Below are 25,515 nucleotides of genomic sequence, written 5' to 3'. Positions count from 1 at the left end.
TATAAGAAAAGAGTGGAAGTGGTTATGGCCCTCAGAATGTTGCTATTCTGATGCATATGAAACGTATTTCCATGAATATGTTCGGTATCCGGTCAGAGCTCAAGTGTGATGTTCGACGCAACATTCAACCGCTTTAAACCCCCAATGTTTTGAAATTGACCATTCCAATGCGGTGACCCCAACATTATTCATTTAGTATTTGGTATCGTGCTGGATGTATCATCTTTAATTGTATAGGTAATCAATCACTTGCCTTAAGTAAAAGCTAGCGTGAGTTAATAAGAATTTCTCTCTTGATAATTGTTCTAGAATTTCAATATCACTATATATTAACGCAAGTAAACAAACTACCATCTGATATTTGTTTAACAAAAAATGTAACAAAACTAACACACAATTACCGAAACCGTCATTCGACTAATATTAATAACACAGCTTCTATGTTATAGTATACTAAATAATTGGGGTGTGAAATGCTATACTATCTGAAAAATCACATTGATTTACTGGTTGACATGTTTTCAGCTAATGAGACTCGTTTTTTCTAGATCTGTGTGCAGGAATTGATTTTCACTTAGAAATCACGGTTATGTTTGAAATTGGGAACTACAGCGGGAAACTTGTTCCAAGACGAATACCATTCAATTCAAAACCAGCCGGAAAAAAAGTTGAACAAAATAGTTAACTTCAATATGGGTCAAATTCTTTCTTACATATGGCATGAAACACTTGCGTTCAGTTTTCATTGTTCCTTATGAAAATGTTAGGTTATATGTGTCCCTAAGCGCAAAATGTTGAAGTTAGAATTGACTAAAATGGAAGGTTTTACATTAAAGTACATAAAGAATAGAATAAGCAAATTGTGACCCAGATAATAAATAGAGACATATAGAAGAGGGGCTCGTCCTGAAATATCCAGATTCAATAGAATTATTAGCGTTGCAACTGAAAAGTGATCAGTAGTAAAAATTAAGATCTTGATACTTTTTCAGTGGAATTCGTGTGAAATGTGAATAAATAATGCGGAAACAAGATTTTTTTTCATATCAAAAATACACGTCTGCTTCGTTTAAGAATGTAAACATGTCTTGGTACTTTAAATTTACTGATACTATTCTGATTTATATTTGCTTTACGAAACGCTTAAAATCAAAGCACTGAAAAATCAGAAGCCATGGTGGCTTATCATAGGGCTTTCTAAAATATTGTTGGACACATTTATTGATTGTCTATCGGTCTGAAAATTTACATACGTAGTAGGTTTATATTGATTTGGATGAAAATAGGTTATTTTCGATTTATCAAAAATGTAATGTCGCTTACAGGTTACAGTATACTAAATAATTGATATGACGAATGCTAAACTCTCTAAAAACATTTTGATTTATTGGAAAACATGTTTTCAGATTATGTATTTCGTTCTGTTCTTTTCTCGAGTGATGTGCTGGAGAGCCATTATATTCACAAAGAAACAACTGATATGTTTTAAGATAAGATACTGTGGAGGGAAACTTTCTCGAAGGCGGATTACAATCAACTAACAAACAATAGGCGATAACTATTTAAAAACAACAACAGTGAACTTTGATAACAAGTGTCATGTTATTTCTAATTATCACATGGCATACCTTTTATATTTCCTAAACACTTTCAACAGAGAATATTATGCAATACAATATATAGTTTTGGGGATCCTTCCATTACCAAAAATGTACTTTATTGTTCACCATAATGGAAGGTTTTACATCAAACTACATAAGAGTTAGAATAAGTATAATGTGACCAACTACATGCCTCCTCGTGGGTTTTGTCTTCTTTATTCGTCCACAACCCTCTTAAATTGTGTTATGATAGCCTCGTGTACTGGCGTTGATCTATACACAGATGCAGATAAAACTGTAGCAAACCATTCATTTATCACCTCCCTGAAAATATAATAATTAAGTAAGATAATAGGTTTTAGTTTGGGTTTGAAATACCTTTAATTAGTCTTTCAATGTGTATTCGATTGCCTGTCATACATGATCTGCTATTGTTGTCAAACTTTAAATGTTCCCAACTGGGTGCACAGTTTAGCGTTTATCCTGTTACCTAGCTTGGAAATATAATTATGATTATAAAATAAGCAAAGATACGGTCTATTTAAAAAATATTGTATTTCTTCATTGAACCATGTAAAGGAATTTCTTTTCAAACTGTCAAAACTGTATACATCAAAATAGTTTGTAGTATCGCGTCGTACGTACGAATTTGCAAGTTATTACTTTTGTACAAGTATGTGTCTATGGACGGAAAGTAAGGCGGATAAACTTCTATTGCGTCTCCAATATACCATCTCTTTGTTCAGATGGGTATAACTAACGTTATTGATTATGGGTTATTTAAGGGCTAATATGAAGTTATGCACGTATCATGTGTATTATTCAAGGGAAAAAAGCTTAAAATCGGCAGTTATATCACATAATTATTTCACTTTGCTATCTATTATGACAAGGGTAGCAAGGGTATTTGTCCTTACTAAAGTGCGTTTACTATTTGTTGTTTATTTACAGAATCTAAACATAACATGAAAAAGAATAATGTTGCACAAGATTGTGAATTTCAAACTGTAAAATAATAAAAAAATAGAAGCTTATTCCTTGCATCCATAAACACTTCAAACGCTCTTTAAACATTATATTGAGCCGAGAAGACTTTACTATGCCACGTTATTGATTACGCTATTAGGATAAGAGCGGAATATCTTTATGGATCTTGGTATCTTAACAGTATTCTTTAAGGTTCTCATAATATGATGAGACTCATCATCCTTTATAGTCGTAAATTTGTGTGTGTGTGATTAAAATGCCAATATATGTTTTAAGATAACGTTACAATTTCACATATCTGTTTGTGCGGAACGTTACACGTATCACTATTTTCTTTGTTTCTTAGAACACATTTGAGATAATATCAAAATATGCGGAGGTATGAGTGGGAAATAATGTATCGCTTCACAACGGCGCAACGAATATGTAATTTCATATTATTTTCTAGTAAAGGCAAACGAAATGATTGTGCGTTTGAAGACTAATAGAATATCTATTATCGGACACAAGGAAATGTACACGAAATTTACTTTTTACCTTATTAAAAGGTTGTTATTTTATTATCATATAAATGGAAATGCACACAAGATATTTCCTTTATATGTTCCCTTCATATTTGTATGTGTGCTTATAATTTAAAATCTAATCGGTTTACTGGACGTTTACATATCTGCGACTTTATTCCGAGCAGTGGACCATAACAATGCACGTATTACAGTTCACCATTTGTAGTTTCAGCAGGTTGAAAAGCATTGTGAACCCCACATGTAATTTAATTACATAAATGGGCAAAAAAACATGCATTAGGTTATTCATGTTTTCCATTGGTAGCTATGTCTACAAATGTGTTTTCATTTAAACACAATCTCAAGAAAGTCTCTCGCGTATTGTAAATGTGTTTTCTTGTTTCATCGTATTTCAGATACATATCAAACACTTGTTTTGTTTGTCTCCTCAATTCCCATCAAATGAAACAAGTACCCAATTCGATTCCGTTTCAATATATTTTTGCATTCAGCGTTGGTGAAATATTCATTATGCAATCGTATTTTCTAAGTAACAGCATGAAATTCGTGTTTTTTTTTTCAAGAAATAAGACATTAGTGTATGAGTTAAGTACTTGTTTTTAGGTTTTAAGAAATCTTTTACAACGAAAAGCACAAATAAGCATTTAATCCGTCCATCATAACCACTGATCCTTCATTTTGCTACAACCTATTTGACAGAGAAAAATACTGCCTGTCATTCATGTCAATTTGAATTACATAGATTATGTGGGCAATTCTACTGTGTGGATTTAAAAACAATATTTGCTAATGTAACTATCTGGTGACATTTAACATAAAGCGTTTCTTTATTTTCCACCTGAACAAAATTGAAGCGAACAGTTACATGAACTAAAGCCAGACACTTTTCCTCTGACCTTAAAATGAAATACATGTTTATCAATACATATAGATGCAATTTGAAGGTGTGCAAAATTGTCATTAAATCTATAGCCTAGTTAGCAAGTAATTTATTATTTTTCAAACTGTACCGCTTTTCAAACCGAAAGTAGGATTTCTATACGTATACGTCCATTTCGACAAACGCGAATATTTTTAAGTTTTAAAACGCAAAAATGACGGATTTCTACCTTGTAACCACCAGATATATTCTAATTGGCATAGATAAAATTAAATCTATAGAATAGTTATCAAGTAATTTTTTAATTTTCAAACGGTACCACTTTAAAAACCGAAAGAAGGATTTCTATACGTATACGTCCATTTCGACAATCGCGATTATTTTTAAGTTTTAAAGCGCAAAAAGACGGATTTCTACGTTGTATTATAATTGGCATAGATGAAATTAAATCTATAGCCTAGTTAGCAAGTAATTTATTATTTTTCAAACGGTACCGCTTTGAACACCGAAAGTAGGATTTCTAGACGTAAACGTCCATTTCGACAAACGCGATTATGTTTAAGTTTTAGAGCGCAAAAAAAACAGATTTCTACCTTGTAACCACCAGATATATTCTAATTGGCATAGTTAAAATATATTACTTATTTATACTTAAATTTACGATGCCAAATCAGTTGTGTTGCTTTAAGCTGGTTTAAACGAGATTTAATGCATCATTCCATAACCGGCTTTACAATTATGTTGGATAATTTAGGTTGGTCAAATGCCGACCCATGAATAAGTTTTTTTTACGAAAATCAACAATGAATATTCCAAAATTTGACGTTAGCAAATTTCTACAAGCAAATCATTTCATCTGAAACAATTATTACAAAATGAACGAAAATATTCGAAGTTGTGGATCTTTATTCACTTTCATTGAATTGCTTGAATAACATTTTCCGCTTGCTTCTTTCATATCTATACAAAAATATGCATATCCGAAACGTTTTTAGTCGCCCTGCTGTTACCTATCTATTTTAAAGCTTAAGTAATTAAACACACGAAACACTTATTGTTTAAATGTTATGCTTTGAAAGTATGTTTCATTTTACAAAAGATATTGATTTAGGTATTCAACAGCCTTATCCTATTTTGTAAGACATTACCTCACCAAAGAGGCACTCGAAAATTATAACTTTTGAATAATTAAAATGAACAAAACTTCAAGTGTTATTGTTGCCACAATGTTTTCACCAATTAGTTCTTATTGTTATTATACATGAGGTACTCCTCCTAACTTTGAAAAGCCTTGTTTGCTTGAAGTGTTTAAATATTTCATTCCCATGCCTTAACATTCTTTGATTAAGTGTTGAAGTTATATTAAATATCATAACCCCGTCCCTGTAGTTATTTTTAATTGAACAATTTTCATGGAACTTTATTTGTTTATTTTAAATATGAAAATGGTACAGCAAGGTGAATATGCAATCTCAAATAAAATCAATGCTCACATTATTGTGAGAACCTGTTTTTATTATACTACGTAGTCATTTAATATTTGAGGAAAATGACCAAGCAAATTTGTAGAATCCATATGTTTTTCATTTAAAATACAAATTAATAGAAACTTATTCTTCCGGCACGTAGGTGAAAATTGTTTACCTTTTATATAACCCTAGAGTCTGATTTTGTAATGTGTCAAATAAACTTGATTAAACGGCATGCTCGTAAAATCTCGTTGAAACATGGCACAAACGGCAGTAATATAATCGTGTCATTCTTACTTAAAAGCAAAAGAGAAATATGAAATGGTTAATGCAGTTACATGCTATGATTCAGTAATAGAAAATGTAAAAAAAAAATTATAAAAGCAAAATGAACAATATTAATATATAATAATCATTAACACTATATGCTATTAATAAGAAAGTTTATATTCCGAAATTGATTTTAATGTTATAATCAATGAATTATCAGAATCAGAATTTGATGCACGAAGAAACTATTTAATGTCTCGAATTAATTAACCAGGTAAACAGCCTTATTAAGTATTGATTAAAGCTTTACAGTTGTTTTTTAAATTTAATCTTAAAGCCAATAATTCTTTTTTAATATGTTCAAGATTAAGAGTTTAATGTTATTTGGAGATGCTTGCATATTCATATAATTAACACTGCCTCCATGTGACACGACATATTTCTTGAAAGGTACTGTCTGTACAAAATGTACATATACATTCAAATCTATTAGGAATAATAGATAGATCTTCATGTTTCCAGTACTTCCAGCACTTCTTTAGGAAAATGATAAAATGATGTATGATTCTTGCCCAAGGATTGATGCTGTTTACTCTCATTCATGGTTGGCTTCAGGGTTCTCTCAGGCTGAATGTGGGGTTTCTCATCGTATGATTGTCATTAATCTTCCGAACTAAAGTCATTTATTCTAGCACTGCTTTGTTAGCGTCGCTCTGGAGAGCGGCGACTAGTATGTAATGCATTTTTTTTTCGCTTATGGGAGGAGAAGTTATTTTACGGATCAATGTATATATTTTTATTTTAAGAATATCTTGCATAGGGGTGATTTTTTGTGTAAATTAGTGTAAAAAAGTACTGCATTTGTGCCTATTACATTTATTACAACATTTATTGCAAATAATGCAGGGTTAATTGTTTTAATTAATAACTGATCCACAACTGATCACAGGGGAAAGATCACAGGGACTGGGCAAGTACGCGAAACTTTCTGGTTTTGTATAAAACCAAAACATAATCAAAATATATTTATTTTGTGGTTTTTCTAATTTGCTTATTTAGTGGAGAATCAATGTAGTACGATATTTGACGACCTATCGCGCAAGCAAGTTTATTGGAAGGCGAAGTGGTACGAAAACGTACAATGTATTAGTTTATTAATAGACATATAATAACGATCGCTATACACTTTCCAAATAGCAGTACATAAATGATGTAAGCCGGAATAGCTCAGTTGGGAGAGCGTTAGACCGAAGTTGTTTACGCAACAATCATCTAGAGGCCCCCGGTTCAATTCCGGGTTCCGGCACGAACGTAACAGTTCGGCGGCTGACAATTTTTTTCAGTCAGGTTAATAAATATAATAAAGCTTTATTTTATGTAGTCATTTTAAAATCCATTTTACTACAATTGGACATTTTTATAAAAATTAATGGATGCCGCGTGGTGACAACGTTAATTAAAATTTCTTACATCACTTAAATATCTTATAAAAAATACACGTGGTTTTATATTAACAAATAAATGCAAACAACACATCTATTATCCATGTATTTTTATGGTTGTCTATCATAGGCCCTAAGTACTATCTCTACCACATATAGAGCGCGAAGCGCGACACGTATTATTGATTGAAACATTGAGTTGCGATAACGGAAGCAGCCGCTTATCAAGGAGGAGCTGTGTCCCAGCAACCCGTTTCCCTAGAGTCAAACACTCCTCGGAGTTTTTTTTAAGAACCACATATAGAGCGCGAAGCGCGACACGTATTACTATCCAGGTGGTATTGGCCCTTTAGCATTATCCGACTATTACGTCCATAGTTATCTTCCTTAGTCCTAAATTTTCATCCGATTGTTGCCAAACTTGCACAGGTTTTTTTTTATCAATGAGGACCCAACCCAAACTCTATATGAGCAATATCTGACCATAAGTCCAGAATTATGTCTCTTTGAATTTAAAAATAAAAGAGAAAAACTGCTTGGTTAGGTGATTATGTCAACATTTTTCATCAGATTCTTTCCAAACTTACAGTGTCTTCATATCAATGAGCATTTTTACCTCATTTAAAATGAGAAACATCGGGACAATAAGTCCAGAATTTTGTTCTATTAAATTTGACAAAATAAACAATTTCCACTTGTTTAAAAGATTTCACAACTTTCGTCTGAATCTTTCCAAACTTTTTAAGTGTTTTTATATCAGTATTACTCGAACCCTATTGAAAATGATGAATATCGGAGCAATAAATCTATTATGATCTTTTACTGAATTTCAAAGTATTGTGAAATACAGCTTCTTTATGCAATTTACAGTTTTCATTCAATTTTTTTTCAAACTTTTACAGTGTTTTCATATCAACCCCTATCGTAAATGAGCAACGTAAGAATAAGTTCAGAATCATCTCCACTTGAAGTTGAGAAAAATATGAAATTACGCTTACAAGATGAAGCAGATTTTTTAAAACCTACACAGTTCTGTTCCATTAATGATTTGGGGGTTATAACACAACATCATTAATAGTGGTTATTTGGGGGTTATAACACAAAATTATAAATAATGGTTATACCAGTATCTTTGTCTATTTTGTTTAAAATAATCGGCCAATATATTAATATTTACAGTAGAAAAAAATCGTTCCATGTAACTTCATTGAGTGCCTTTTACACTGAAATTCCCGACAACCTTCGATGCTTTGCATCAATACTTATATTGTATTGTGTCTTAAATATAATTTGCTATTCATTTATTAGATCTTAGTATATTTGTGTTATTGCCGTACACATACAAACATGCATAATCCATATAGTTAGGCGCTTTTTAAGACAGTTGAGGAAATTGTATCACCTCCGCAGACAGAATGGTACGTTTTTTCTTAACTTGTGAGTCAGTTTATTATTTATTAACAATATCAACGGTTAGAGACTGTTCAAATATTTTTAACACTTTCATCATTAGATGCTGTATAATAAAATGTTTTAAGGTCTCAAACTATTCTGAAAGATGTATGCTACATTATTAAATTCTCAAAATGTTTGTGAAATTCGTCCATTTCATCTCAAATTTGTTGTTCTGTCAAAACAAAGATTTTTATAAAGAAAATAACCAATTAATGTTTCATGCATTTTATTTTTTAAAACAATTAATGTCTTTTTGTGTACCAGTAACAACGTTTGTACGATCAATATAATAATGTTTCGAATAGATCTTGTATAAAGTCTGCATCAGCATATCAGCATTTAATTTACCTGATTCAATACTACATACGTTTTTTCCTTATATTTATATTGATGATATATCAGATAAAAAATGTACAAATAAAACCAAACAGAACAACGCGTATATTCTCTTTGCCCATATTTGGCTTTATGAAAACAAAATATTGAAGTTCAAAAAAACCTATTGAAGTAATAAACGTTATTTATTTAAGAAAACAACAACTATTGTTATTATATTTTAAACTATTATACTCACTATATAATAACGAGAGTGTGTCTATTTATATCTGTGCAAGAGCAATAAATACATTCTCAATAAAACAATCTTCGTCACAATCAACTAAATAATCAGAAGCACCAAATGTAACTGCTTATAAACTGCTAATAAATACGATAATGCAATAACTTAACTTCATGCATAATAAAGAAAATTTAAAGATACGAAAACACAGTTTAAACGTTTTGTTTACTGAAATGTGCTGTATTTGTCAAATGGCTGATTAATTGACCGAATATTGGTAAACACGAATTGATTTCGTACAATGTTTTTGTATGATCATTATGATCACAATTATTACATTAACAATTCCCATCTGGATCGTAAGAACTTTTCAGTATACGTTCTTGAATGCAGTTTTGAACATACGGCACACAACAAGTTCTTGCCTTCGTTTTGTTAATATTTGTTTTAGCGGTGCGATCGCACATGCTAATATGTTAACATGCTTGTGCATGTTAGTCTGTGTACATGATGGTTAAGCACACGCATCAAAATAAGTGTGTATGTCCGAAGCCTGTCCTGTGTCCTGAATCTGTATGTGTATGTTTATACCTCATATCGCATTTATTAATTTGCTGAGTGTAAGAATAAACTGGAAATAGGTTGAACATTAATTACTAGCACTTAGAAATTTGTTGAAAAAGTAATATTTTACACTGAGTTACTTGAAATAAATGGTATCATTTGATTGTTAATGAAAACGATGCCTAGTGCATAGAAGCCTCAGAAAAATATCACAGCAATGAAGCTCTTGATTCTAATTACTGACATACTAAAGTGGCCTGCTTTATAAAGGCTTTCTCGTAAAATTCATATGTTATCATCAGCAGTGATACTATTGTACTTCATGCAGTTATTTAGCCCCGCTAAGTTTTATTATTAAACGCCGCTGTTTAATTTCCTGTGGATAGTTGTTCTTTATTTTGACGTCTTGCCTATCTGCCACCCCATGCAATAGAAGTCATATGCGGAACGAATCGTAATATTGAAAACATCTTACGCTCTTTGGCAAAATAACCGCGCAAATCCGTAAGCTGGCCTTGGGTTTGAAATCATTGTGTGGTCAGATGACACTCTCGAATATAAAACATGCGAAATGTCTGCTGGTTTCGAAACTTTTATACCTTCAAAAGAATTTAGTTTAAGTTGAGCCAAGTATATTACACGATAAATTAAACATTATAAGATTGTTGAATAAACACAAACACATTTATTGGAAAAATTTGTTAAGGGACCTTTTTACGTTTTGGTAGCTGAGCTGAGTGGTGCTGAGTGGTGTAAATGCTAGACTTTAACTGCAAGGGTCAGTGGTTCGTGGCCAGTTGAAGCATACTTGTTTTTTTTTCTGTATTTTTTTACCGAAGCTATTTAGTTCCAATGCTAACATTTATCAATAAAAGCATTTAATGGCAAACTTCAATACATGCAAAACTCTGTGAAAATGTCCCTTTAAGGAAGACAATTATATATGTTTTTAAATAACAATGTGTACCCAAACGAACGAACGAATAAACGAAGAACGAATGGACATCTGATCGACAAACACACACTTATCGTTAAAGCATGTGAATTGCAAAGGTCAGATTTGTATAACCAGTATCATGTTCACTGACAAATAATTTATACAGGTAAATTAGTAACAAAACCACAATAACTATCAGATATAATATACAAATATAGCCTTTCCGCCTACAGATGGTGTTTCGTGCCCGAGGGATGTTGACCTGTGGGGAGGCTGCTGGCCGGACACGCCCGCCGGAACCGTTGCAAACATAACGTGTCCGCCGATTCCTTCCTTCAACACTGAAGGTCGGTTTAGAAGCACAGGCATAACTTTCCTATAAACGAAGTACAACAATAATGAAACTCTTAAAATATTCGAGATGTTCTGTATACCATCCGCTGGTATTTTACTTAAGGTAAGTGACTTCTTTCCTATAGAATGCATTGATATACACGCACTTTAAACATAAAACTGTTTAAATATGAGGTCAGTGGTTTCCAATAATCATTGGAAACCATCTAGGCTTAAAGGAGCCTTTTCACGTTTTGGTAAATTGACAAAACTAAAACAAAAATTGTTTCAGATTCGCAAATGTTCGTGGTAGTTATGATATTTGTGAGGAAACAGGAATACTGATCATTTACCACACTCTAAAATATCCATTATATGCATCTTTTGATTATTTAAAACCCTGAAAAGTGTAAAGCGTTGCAACGCGAAACGATTGAATAATTTGGAGAGTTCTGTTGTTGTCGTTATGTGTTATGACACTACGAGGATTGCTTATATAAAGTATAATATACACCATTCACTGTATGAGCACGAATGGCTGGCTCTGTGGTCTAAGTGTTAGACTTTTACTCCAGGGGATAGTGGTTCGAGTCAAGTTTAGGATTACTTTTTTCTTGTATTCAATTTTATTCTTTTTTTACTGGAGCGTTTTATATTCAATGTTTACATTTATCAATATAAAGCATTTAATGACAAACATCAATATCTGCCAAAATCTGTGAAAAGGCCCCTATAATCAATTATAGAGAACGTCGTTAACACGAAAATAATAAAAAAGGAAGGGGCTCGTTTAGTGTAATAGGAAATTTGCATTTGACACCCATAGCCAGTGTCGACAGAGAGGGAAAAGCAAAGATAAACATGGGAAATATCACAGAAGCTTGCTTGTAAGTATGTAACCAACTTTAAATGAACAAATATGCGCCATAAGGTAAGTAGAAATTGCATATCCATGGAAAAATCATTATTATTATAGTGTCCATAGATGTTTAGTCAATGTGAGTGTTAAAAGTGTTCAAACATGCCTTTTCTTTTAGTGACTCTGTGTACGTGATGCGTAGTTTAGTTCGGAAAAGGACCTCGTGCGAGCATTAAAACGTTAGTTGTGAATACCTTTTAATACTTAGACGAGTTTCTTTCCCTGTTTTAATATGTACATTCAGCTAGTATTCAAGTGCTATTGCCACTAAGTGTTAAATCAGAACTTCAGTTGCAAACATAACTTGAGTAAGGTTGATTGATTGGAATTTTTAGAAAAAGCATAATGTATATGATTGTTAACTGTTCCATTTTCGCCATTTAAACTCATTTTAAAGTGGTCAGTTAACCTACGTTAACGCTTCCAATATACTCTGATTTATAAGTACGTAGCTAAGATAAGAATTGAAATGACTGGCGCATGCGCTAATTAACTCACAGGTTGATGAGGGAAGGTCAATTAACGTGATGTGATCCTAGCCATGGATCGAACCCGCTATCATTGGATCCGTAGTCCAGAGCTCTACAAACGGAACTAGCCATTATTGTTTCGATATATTTATGGTAGTTTATAAATGCTATTCAGGATATTAATATACCATTCAAATAAAATTAGTTATAACTTAACCATCGTCCATTTACAATTTAATTAAAATACAAATACATCGAACACAATATACTTGATCATACTATAAGTCGGACGTCAATCACTCCATCGCCAAATACAAATGTTCGGTCCAAAAATTGGGTGGTCGAAAGCTTATCACACATTTAAACACAACGTTCAATATGCTATTTTGTTGTCAACGCAGTCAAATGTTTTAAATAATTCAATGTTCACTTAACAAATATACCATACTTCTTAAATTCTACGCCGAAAAAGTATCAAATGTATGCTTTCAAACAAAACTTCACAACGTACAGTTATAAAAAGCTTTCAGATACGCGAATTCGATAACGCATTGAACAGAACGACATTACCATGTCATGACCAGAAGGACTTTCTTACTCGTGCATATTGATCCTTTATAACATAAATCAGAGTGGTCATTATGAGTTAGCACTCGCCTGCATAGGCTCTTTGTTAGATTCCTTTACTACTTTATAGCAATGTTTAATATCATATCATTTACTCCCATTTCGGCCGTGTATGTGTACTGCCACGTGTCATTTTTCAGGGCATGCGCATTTGGAGTGCACCATGAACGGTTCGTGGTCGATTGACACAGACACGGGCAACAAATTGGTCAACTACACAGACTGCTTGTCGGAAACAGATTCTGTAAGAGAGCATGTAGTGTGTTCGTAATAAAGTCGAGTAAATATATATATGTTTTTTTTGTTCCTGCATTATGAATATACAAGTTATATGTTGTCTTCTTACAAAGTGTGATGTAATATATTACTTTTTACATTAACTAATTTCGTTTCTTTTCTTATGTGTGAGATTAAAGTTTTATTGATGTTTTGTTATATAATTCTGTAAATTGTACAAGAAACAATAATACATTATTACATGATTTCCCATCATACTACTCGTGATCTATTGTTTGCTGAATAATAATATTCGACGAAAGTAGAATTTCAATAGCATGCACTTCACCCCAGTCTTTACACAAAAATTAGTCATCTTGATAAGGAAACTGTTAACTTAAGAAAACAAGTTCTAATATATAGAATACTTAAATATTATTTCCAATAGCATTGAACTTTATCAAAGCTAGCCATATTTTACTAGCTCACCAGGATCATACATAAAGATTTGCCAAAGCAAGAGACTTGTTTATTTGGGCGGTTGTATGAATGGACAAATATGTCAATAAATATTGGCCAGAGCGTAACAAGAATCTTGTACGACAATTTTGCTTACATGTACTTCGATAGTCAGAAACTGACAATTTCCCTATTTTCTTGCAAAATTTTAATTAAGTGTCTGTTACGTTGTAATTGTGTGTTTGTCAAGTAGTGTTGCGCCTAGTTCATTATAATTTATAATTCACGTCTATGGTTGTATCGATGTTTATTGAAAGAAAAATTTAAAAAATAATATTAAAGGAAATCGCTGTATCAAGAAATAACCATGACGATGAATCTAAATTAATTTAAGGTATCAGTATTTTTCATGAGGAAAATATGGTGTAATTTGGTTGATTACTATCTGTACAATGTTTCTATAGACGGCGGCAAAACATTACATCCTTTTGTAGGACGTACGTAATGTCAAATATTGCCTGAGTATCATTTAATAAGATGCCTCTACTGCGCCCGTGTACAGTGTGTGTCTCCTCGCGATAGAGGTCGTGCGATTTTCGCTCAATATCATAAATAATTATATAATACATTTCATAAGCTTACAAACGTCTTACAATTTACATTACGAATTGCAATCGCTCAGGGGCTAAGATGGTGGTATTGCAGAATCATGATTTCTCGGATTGTACATGAAACAATTGGTATTGTTCCACATTGTCGAAAAATACTTTGGTTATACGTGAATCTTAACGTTTTAGCCATCATTTCAAGAAATAAGAACGTATACACCGTTTCCCGTAAATAATATGATTGCATAACCATACAACAAATCTTAGACGTATACCATGCATATATAAGAGCCTTATTGTTCAAAATGCACAGTTGTTCGTCTCTTACACTATATACACGTTTAAAACGTAAAATCTTTGTTATCGCTCTTCTATAATGACTCGATTTAATTTACATGGTCCAATCTTCTAGCGATTACCATCAACAACACATAGGTCATCACTTGGTTATGTATTGTTCAACTACCAATCATGTGTTATCTTTCAGTTCGAAGAGGGCACTAGATACGTCTACATATATATAGGAGGCTTCTCATTCTCATTGGTGATGCTCCTTTTATCGCTTGCCATATTTCTTCGCTTTAAGTAAGTAATATTATATAAAAGAGTATTTAATTTTCATCAATGTCAACCTGCGACGCAACTAAATTGCTGCCGGTATCGAATTTTTAAGTTATTACAACCCGAGGAATATTACTCGCACCTGCAATTGCTATTTCGTTCATATTTTCATTAGAGTTTTCTATATAAAGCGCATTTTACAGCATATTTTAACATTAAATGTGTATGTCATCATGGGACAGAAACTTGTCTTGCGCACAATAGACTGTTTTGGTAATATATAGTGCGCTTGAAAGGAACACATTAATTTTCGTGGCAATACAGTCCTCTTAGTTGTTAAGAGAAAAAGTTTTTTGGTTTAAAAAAATAAATATATAAGATTATAACTAAACTTAACTGGTCTTAAAACTTTGTAGCGTATCACATACTAATTAGTTGAATAAAACAATAATGCTTATGTACATCTATGTACATCTTTTTAATTATTATGTTGAACGTTAAATAAAAAAATCCGGGTAATCCCGGTTCATTGAAAACGTAGAGTTTTTATTGATATCACAAGATCGTTCTTTGAAGTAACGTGGCCGATAGCCTAAACAAAACGGGAGGCGGAAAACTACAACGGGCGAGGCATGGTATGGTATTGCGCAAGGGGGGGTTAGAGGGTTAAGGTTAGGGTTAGGGTTAGTGTTAGGGGTCGGGTTAGGGTTTGGGTTAGCCTAAACCCAACCCTAACCCTAACCCGACCCCTAACCCTAACCCTTACCCTAACCCTTTTTTGGGGTTATCACCCCTGACCATGCCTCGCCCGTTGTAGTTTTCCGCCTCCCAAACAAAACAGCAGACAAATGATCACACAAAAGGTGACAAACCATTCACAATGGAAAAAACACACTATATATTGACCTTATATTGTGTGAAACCCTGGATATTGCTTATATGATTTAAATTAAATTTATATATTTAATAAAGTTAAAATATGTTAAATGCGACACGAAGGGTAAATTTGATAGAAGATCTTATACATCTGGAGTTAAAAATGTATAATAAAACAGCACATCCCCTCTGCTCAACTGTCACAGGAACACAAACATTACAAACTATATGTTATACAAATAAATCAAGGTATTCAATAAGATGATGCATTTGTAAGATTGCTTTTCTAATACGACGTTTACATTTAGTACAGTCTGCAAGTCGTAAATCGTTCGGCCAAACTTCCCGATTTGTGAGATAAGAAATTACTCTTACATGCAATTTCGTTAATGTAGCCGTAAGTATTGGCATTTGAAATGAACGCTCCTCTAGTCGGAGAGTGTAGAACTGCACCATCATGAATAGTAATGCAATAAGAGAATGACGCAGATACTGTTTTTTAACAGAATACACGACACAAACATAAACAACAACAACAACAATACATATATGACCGAAACTTCATAAGTGCACTTAGAGAAATGTTACCAATGGGTGTTATGATTGAATCTTTATTTTTTGTTTGTTTACAAGTATGTGGAATGGTCAGCTGTAGAAATATGCGTATGCCATTAATTATTGCGTCATTAACTAATCTCAGCAAGTGAAAATACTTCTCTGTACACGTTTTGTCAAGTATTTAAATAAGCTGTGACGAATTTCAAGTATCGCTTTGCGACATATTAAAAATGTAAAGTTGATCTGTAATTTAAATAAGAACAATGGCAGGAAACTGTACAGTTGGTGTTGAAGTCAGCATGCAAAAAGAATGAAGAACAATAATATAATATTTTAATAACTTACGCTCTGACGTGGAGTATGTTTTCGAATCGTCATTGAAATACTATTGCTAGTAAAGTTCACTTCACAATCAACAATACATGATATAAGTGCTGTGTGTGTGTATTCAGTGAATGGGACGAGAATACAAGCACTTGAATTATCGTTCAACACTTAAAAACAGTCTCGAATGTTGTTAAAGCTCGCCCTATTTTTCTAAGCCTCACCGGATAAACTTTCTCCAAATCGGCATCAACCATTTATTCTCTATATACACGCAGACAGCTGCGATGTGACCGGATCAAAATCCACGTGAATCTGTTCCTGTCCTACCTGTTCACTGGTGTTTCCTGGATCCTCTACTTTGTCCTCGTCACGCTTGACGGCAAGGTGCTCATAGAAAACCCGGTACGTTCACATTAATTTACAAAGTAATTGTCAATTTATCATACCTTGATATGTCGTCGATTCATTAAAAAAACGTCTAATCGAAATTTACGGCAAGTAACACTTAGGAACGTGATACAAATATCGCGGGAACTAATTAGTAGGGCGCGAAAGCATACTCGTGTGTACGACATTGAAATGAGATAAATAAATCGTGGCAAAGAAATACGTGCTATTTGAACAACATTAAAAGCATTTTATCAGCCATTGGAGACTTACAATTAACGATGCGCCTTCTGATTGGATTTTTAGGTCGTTATCATGAATTTCTTACCTTGTTCGCATCACTTGTTATGTAGTTACCACTAAATATGTATATCTAGATCCAACGAGTTACTTAACCGTTCCCACGTGTTACTATTACGTTATAAGTCGTTCTCGTTACAAACTTTGTAGCGCCCATTACTTAATTATCTCGTTCGGACGACCTTTGAAGTATTTTCCGCGAGCTTCTTAGTCGTGGTTACGGCATAAATAAATAATTCAAATGTAAAAATGTATTATAGCTTATCAATGTTTACTTTACAATAAGTGTACATAGGCATGCAAGGGCACTAAGGAATACATATGCATTCACATTACCGGTATAATGAAAACAAGTACATATAATTGTAAAGTAAGGTATAAGCGTTATAAGCGTACAGCGTTTATAGGCTCCACAACTTTAATAATATTTTATTGCATTTTCTTTCGTATATGCATTCATACAAATGTACATATGGTGCATAGTGCATAGAGTAGATATACTACAAATTGATGTTATCGAATGTATAGAAAAAAAGCAAAAGGGTTGGGTCACAAGTTTTAACAACATTAGATGACGACCCTTCCCAGTAGGCGTCATACATATCTAGAAAAGACCACATATCAGCAAGTAAAAACTCGTATTTGAAACAAATCGGAATATGTACATAAAGATTGAGACTATCATCATGGTCTCTTTGTTCACAGCTCTGGTGCCGCATGTTGCACGTGCTGTGTCAGTATTTCCTCGTGTGCAACTTCCTGTGGATGTTCTGCGAGGGGCTATATCTTAACACAATTATCATGTGCGCCCTCACGGTCGGGCGGAAGTTGTTAATCTTCTGCTACGTCATAGGATGGGGTGAGAGTTATATGTAGATATTCATAATATTCAAATTTTGTGAAGGATGGTGACTGTATAATGACCGGTAACGACGATTGCGATGATTATGATAATTGTGATGATAATGTTAATGATGTTGTTGTTGCTGCTGCTGTTGGTGCTGCTGGTGGTGCTGTTGTTGCAGCTGTTTATGATGATGATGATGATGATGATGATGATGATGATGATGATGATGATGATGATGATGATGATGATGATTGAAATTTTTGGTACATGAAAAGTTAATTCATAAATGCATATCTTTTTCCTGCAGGTGTATCATTTTTTCTGGTCTCCATTTACACAGCAGTGCGATCATATCAATCGATTGAGACGAACCTTTTAGTAGGGTAAGTTGATGATGATATATACATTTCATTTCGAAGACGTTGCTCGGAAGTATCTGCTAGAATATAAGAGCCGATTATGTCCATGTTCATTAGCGTCCATTCCGGTCGGAAGTCGAAGTGTATCAGATCTCAGCGGCTGGTCTATGTGTGGTCAATAAGAACCACGTTTAAGTCATTTACGAAACACATGAAAGTTTCATTCACTCGTGAAATTGTATTATGCAAACCGCGTATATAATTAATGATAGGCTGTTGTATCAACTTGAATCCATCTTGGTATTGTGTAATATTATGTGCTATATATTTTTTTCAGCCGCATATCGTTACGTTATTGTCTGACGTTTACGCACTTCCTGCGTTTATGTTTATATTGATGCTACTGATCGAAGGCTATGGCCAAAACGTCGATAGTATTTAAGAAATAAAAGTAAACAAAATGCGATTTTGTAGGATGTATTTTTTAATTGTATTAGAAATTCGTGAATTTTCAGTGCATCAAGAGAATATTAGGTTTGACCACAAGCACTTTCTTTTTTTTTTAGATAAGTTTTGTTAAGATTTGTTAAGATTTCAAAATCCGGACGTTAAATTTTAAATTCTCCTTAAATATCAAGTATTAATCGTCTTTAAGATATTGTGTTACCAAATATTCATTTTAAAGGTGAAAAACAAAAGAAAATTACAACATATAAAATACACTTCTAAGACACGCCATAGTATACATGTCGGTTATTTATTAAATGGTAATAGTTTACAAAACAAAGTCAAAACGGAAACGAATGCTTAAGTAACTACACGTTTAATATTTGTTAGCTTGTCTTTAAAGTTATTTAATGCAAGTAACCTTTATTAGTGAATAATTATGAAAACAAATTTGAATTAAAGCGACGACTTGTTATTGGCTCAATAGTATCATAAATTGTGAAACTCTGATCACCGTATGATGTTTGGATCTGATGGTTGTATAGGTGCTGGCTAGAAGAAAGCAGTTACCAGTACATCATGTATGGGCCCGTCATTGCTTCGCTGATAGTAAGTAATCTCTAGGAACAAATCCTAATTAATATACGAAATATGAACATAATCTGCCATATACATGTAACAACTGACATTTCGAAACTATTGTGTACTTATCGTATTCTGTATATATCTGATAACTGTTAAATACACCATCACGAATAGTGTTATTTGAATATGTTTGATACATGAAAACTTGAGTGTTCTAATGACTGAGGTAAAGAAATGATGCTATTTGGGTGAAACGATGGCGTCAACATGAGTACAAAATATAACAAAAATCTAACAATCTAAACGCGTCACCAAAAGCTCACTTACTAACAAAGTACGTGTACTTGTTAATATATGACATTAAAGTATGCCCGTGTCAAATTAATTATTTGCATAAGCTTTGATTTAACAAAAAATAACCACATGGTGATTGTATTTCAAGAGTTCTTTTGCAAGTAAATGGTTGAAGCCAATACTTATAATATACGTTCTTTGAATTTGGTACGGAAACAAACGCAAATAAATGAAGTGTGCCTAAAAATATGATATCAAGTTATGCTATTGCAAATTACTTTATCAGCAAATGTATTTTCGTCAGATGAGCTTTATCATAATATTTCTTTCAGGCAACTCAATTGCATGTAAAAAGCCTCGAAGTTATGCCAGACGGACACCATTGCATTTTACGAAGCCTCTGTGTGTATTTGAGTGTTTCTATTACAGATCAACGCCCTGTTTCTCGTCAATATTGTCCGTCTTCTACTCTCAAAGCTCAGGCGCCTGCCCGATGCCACACAGACAAAGTAGGTCAACCGGTTTGTTTTGTTGTTGTTGTAATTGTTATTGTTATAAAGAATGAAAGAACAATGAATAGCAATTCGAAACAAATGACGCACAAAAAATGACATAAAATCCTATGTTTTGTTTTAAATCCAAGAAACGCAATTTTGTTTATATTATTTGTTGAAATACATGTTTGATCCGGCATTTAAACCTAAAGAGTGAGCATATATTTAATATGAACGTGTAGACTTTTAATATAAACAATTAACTTCATTATAAAAGCCTCTACGTCACATTAAATGATTTGTAAGTAAATAAGTTTGTTTTTTTCGCTATAAGTCATACGATATCTACAAAATGCAGTTAATTATCACTAGCGAAATAGTATAATAATATTACAAATAACATTTGTCAGCCCTTCAAAATGGTATTTGTACCATTAAGATTTCTTATTGTTTGTCGTTTCAGACAAAATATTAATAGTATAACTTATCAAACGTAGGTGTATTACTTGTAATAAAATGTGTTCATGAATTTACATGAATTTGGGTCTGCAGCGCGAGTTTCGAATGTTCTAACCACGACGCTTAAGTTATTTATACTTTGCAGAGCTTGTACTTTTGTACTTATCGTTTGAAAGGCTTGAGACTCCAGAAGCAAAATCGATCGATTAGTTTCGTCTTTAAAATGGCTAATATACTTGAGTGCAAGTTTCATTTTTAACACATTTGTCGTCATTAACACTGATCAAAACATAGTATAAAAGCACTTGGCGTGTGAATTTATATAGCAACTGAGAACGGTCACACAGAGGTCATTTAATTCCAAACGGTCACATGTCTTATGCGATGTGAAATTAAGTCTATTAAGCACTGCAGATGAATTTTCAAATATCAAGTCTATCAACGACATGAACTGCTGATGTCAACTCAAGGCTAGAGCCTCGAGAATTATGTAAATGTTCATGCCAATAATTTGAATGCTCAATTGTATAAACAAATTCCCGAGAGGACCAAATTAATGACAATAATTTGCTTTCCGCAGACCTTATGTTACTTTGGACTGCACAGAAAGATACAACGGAAAAATTGAAATCGGACTGTTTGTTGTTTAATATTGCATTCCTCCTTCATAATGTCTAAACAAGTGTCTAAATATAAATTGATGATGTTCAATCGTTTAAAATCGTTAATTTTACACAAGATAGAATGTTTTTTTTGCTGAAAGGTATACATTTGAGCAATTGACAAAACGTTCATCAAGATCTACATCAATAATAAAGTTCAATGTATGCTTACTTATTTTAGAAGATGTTTGTATTCTAACGCGCTCGCCTTACATGGATATTTGCCTAGACGGTTACCCTGAGTGTGTGTTCTTTGTACAGAAAGGCGACTCGTGCCACACTAATTCTTGTGCCTTTATTGGGGCTCCAGTACGTGCTGATCCCCTTCCGTCCACCGTCAGGGACCGTGATTGAGGAGATATACCACGTGGCCGTGGCCCTTCTAACATCGCTACAGGTACATTGTCACCAAACGTATTTATACTTTCATCCTACTGAAATGCATTAACCAATTATCGATACCGAAGTCCCATAGATATTGCGTTGCAACGGCTTTTTTTAATTCGGTTATTTCTTATTTAACTTCAAAAAAAGTTTTGAAATAGCTTGTTCTACTGCTTAACGTTGGAGTTCAATCTATTCGGGGATTTTTCGCAAAAGAAACTTATTGCATTTCAATTATTATTTTGCTGCTCTTTAGGGGTTACATTTATTTGAAGTTTACCTGGTTGAAGACGATAGTGTTTTTTGCTGGTGGATATTCCTCATCACCAACTTTCCGAGGTGTTCGTTTTCCCGAAAATTGAAGATAAAATCAATATATAAATCATGCGCTGTGTTACAATATGCATGATTTGGTTCTTTTCAGGGTGCATTCGTGTCGATCATGTATTGCTTCTTGAATGGAGAGGTAAATATTTGGTCATATCACTGGCAAGCTTAGTAACCCATTCATTTCAAAGTATTAATGAAGATGATAAAAAGTAGTATAACATATAGCACACATCTGTTTGATATATTAACATTTTCTAATTTACCTACTCCGCAATGACCCAGTTTTGGAAAACACACACCTATCTGGGGATGTAAACATAGCTGACATAAATGATATCAGTCCGAAAATACAAAACCGTATCAACTTTCATTATTTTCAAAAATAAAAAAACAATATCACGGATGGATAACACGGGTCAACATTGCCTATGCCTTCATATTTGGGTTGTGGAGACCCACCCGTATTAAACATTTTCCGATGTGTTTCCATTTGTAGGTAATTTCCGTTATGACCCGGAAGTATAGACAACGCAAGTTAATGCACAAGCGAAGTAGCATTCGTTCTACCACTGGACAAAACGGCGGCTACACGACCGTAGATCAATTTCAAATGCAGCATCTGAACTGGAAACATAATTATCAAAAGGTTAGAATTAATATCTTTGATATAAAAAAACTGGTTTATGTCAGGTTTATTCTGTTCATATACCGACATTAATTTACCTGTATGTGAAGTATATGCTGCAAAATAAATATGTAAATAAAATACGTTTTATACTTATGCAATATTATATGATCGTCGTTTAGAAGGAGTTTAACACTTGCTAACCCTGCTGGCAGATTATTAAGATAGCACGAATAAGTAAGCTAATTTTATATAAGTGCTTGTATCAGAATCAAATAATGCTCACGGTATATCTTATAATATAAATTAATCTAAGACATTTTCAATAAAAAGACATGTATACATAATGAGGACATTAATAAATTGACTTTTTCTCAAAGCGCACTACAGATTTTCATAGTCATGTGCCATATTTGTTTAATCTACAAACAATTAAAACCATGTTTGTCTCATGTCAAATTGCTCATGGTATACTTCTTAGCATCACCGAGAATTTGTTTATGACGAAAAAGGTCAAAATACTGAAAATCTGTCATAACTCACTGAAATGAAGGCGTCTTTTGATCAGTGTTTTATTGGGATTATTCGGCGGCATGTCTTTCGCATTTTCGAATGTGTAATTAAACGTGGTTTCAAGATCGCATATATATGAAACTTTTCGCTGTTGAAAACTTTGATTAAAACAAAATAAGTTAAGTTTTCGTAGGATGAGAACATGTTTATGAAATGATTTTTAACTAGTGATGTTTTCCTAGTCAACTTTACAATATACGCGACCTGTTTAATTGCATGTGCTGTTTGATATTATTCACAACGTTGCAAGATAATTACAACAAATACTACACACTATACATGTACTTTTAAAATCATCATTTACTTCATTTACTTGTAACAAACCAATATACTTCTTTTTAAATATTTTATCTTTAATTTGCCGATTATCTATCGTATAGTCCGCATAATAACGATGCAGAAACAATATTAATGATAAATGTTCAATTTAACATGATTTTACATGGTACATGAACGACCCAATATTTTGTCTAGTTATATTTTGTATTGATTCTACATATACATTGAATAGTACTCTTCAATTTTAACCTTACTGCTATGCTTTGATGATAAAAAATGATAAATCAGATAAGCTATGGACACATGTATAAAATCCACTACATGGAAGTGTCTTTCAGGTGGCTTTTGAGATGGAATGTACACTGTCGGACGGAGACAGGGTCCTACCTTCACAGTGAACGGTCAATGAAAACGACACCCGTAGTAAAGCAAAGTGCCCTTTTAAAAGGATATCGAATGATATCTGTTTTACATTGGAGCATGTGTCGTCATCGTTCCTGAATGAAGAACATGTGCACTTATTTCTGAATTTGCGCGAGTCTTAATGAAAACGTGCGCGTCTCACAACGAGAGCATGGTTTATTATAAAAACGAGAACTAAAGTATTGTCAGAAGCATTTAAAGGCATCTAATATTTGTGAAGAATTGACACCTTACTATACACGGATGAGTGACGTTCGATATAATAATGTCTTTTTGAATGTCTTTTCTATAATACTTTTTAAAGAATCAATAAAAGCACATTGGTTCATCAATACGTTGACTCTTTGCTTGTGACGAGTTTCCGGTTGATCGCTCGATACAAACGCGGTTCTGTGTATAATGCGAGTCCAATCATGAATAATGGTAACGTTAAAATGGAATGAATTGAGGAACACGAATGTGGTTATATTCGAATGATTATGTTGTTGTGAGATATGGGTCAAACGCTTTCACTTGAATTTGTTATGTAATTCAATGTCATAACTGTGCAATATATAAGTTGTGCTAATTCCCTTTTACGTCTGTTGTATTGTATTGTTTCTGTGTTTTTGATCCTAAGTTTAGAATAGTTCTGTAATGCGGAACAAACATATTTCTAATACGAGTTTATTTGTATAACACTGTATCTAATGATTAATTTCATTGCATTTTATGTGTTGGCTTCAAGAAAATAAAGAATTTATTTATTCTATCAATAAAATAAAGAATATTAAAAGTGAGTATTGTTTATTCTTTCGAAGCAAAACTCAAGTGCATCTCTGTTCTAAAACGACCTGTAGCAGTTATAAGGCCGCGTGTTTTGAGGATAACCATCATACATAATCACTATCAAAATACATTTGTATATATATAATATACGTCGTTTCTTACAGCAGTAGATACTATGGCAATGGATAGAATTGACATTTTATGTTTTTATCAATACCATCATCAACACTAGTTTGGAAATAGAATGCGATGATGAAAATGTCATAAAATGAATCCATTCCTTTTCCAACAAAACGTGCAATATTTTATATTTACCACTGTGTACTGGTATAAGTGAAAAATACGTTCCGTCTTTTCACAGCGGAATGAAACAAATAGTAAAACAAATACATATAATATAATATTTGATAGCATCCAAACACATATGTCTATCATGAGTAATTGTGCATGTGTCATCTGATGACGTTAAAGCCTTCGAGCAGAAATAAAACATAGGGTGATGCACACATTGCATTAAGCAATAATTTGTATACACGAAGCAGGCATCATCACGAAAGAAACTACAAAGACATACATTTAAACAAACCTAGTTTTATATTGTTAAAAAGTTGCATTGTTCTTAATACATATAGATCAGGTATTGATTGTGGGATA

The 25,515-nt window shown here is 33.0% G+C and overlaps 1 protein-coding gene across 1 annotated transcript; it reads left to right on the top strand.

Moving 5' to 3' along the window:
* The first annotated feature begins 10,928 nt into the window (after positions 1–10,928).
* LOC127847983 (calcitonin gene-related peptide type 1 receptor-like) lies at positions 10,929–24,586 on the top strand. The gene is made up of 11 exons (XM_052380237.1): positions 10,929–11,038; positions 13,181–13,284; positions 14,811–14,908; positions 16,921–17,047; positions 18,038–18,191; positions 19,542–19,594; positions 20,294–20,373; positions 21,741–21,876; positions 22,288–22,329; positions 22,690–22,839; positions 24,009–24,586. Exons 2-11 carry the CDS (start codon positions 13,204–13,206, stop codon positions 24,066–24,068), a joined length of 981 nt encoding a protein of 326 aa, XP_052236197.1. The 5' UTR covers positions 10,929–11,038; positions 13,181–13,203; the 3' UTR covers positions 24,069–24,586.
* The last annotated feature ends 929 nt before the right edge of the window (positions 24,587–25,515 follow it).

This window comes from Dreissena polymorpha, chromosome 10, assembly GCF_020536995.1.
Source record: "Dreissena polymorpha isolate Duluth1 chromosome 10, UMN_Dpol_1.0, whole genome shotgun sequence".
Classification (NCBI taxonomy): Eukaryota; Metazoa; Mollusca; class Bivalvia; order Myida; family Dreissenidae; genus Dreissena; species Dreissena polymorpha.
Note: the sequence above shows the minus strand (reverse complement) of the source record. Positions and strands in the feature narration are given on the sequence as shown.

Coding starts and splice junctions, on each gene's coding strand:
- LOC127847983 (XM_052380237.1), top strand. CDS start 13,204: ATGAACGGTTCGTGGTCGATTGACACAGACACGGGCAACAAATTGGTC. Junction 14,909..16,920: donor GCCATATTTCTTCGCTTTAA/GTAAGTAATATT, acceptor ATATACACGCAG/ACAGCTGCGATGTGACCGGA. Junction 17,048..18,037: donor AGGTGCTCATAGAAAACCCG/GTACGTTCACAT, acceptor CTTTGTTCACAG/CTCTGGTGCCGCATGTTGCA.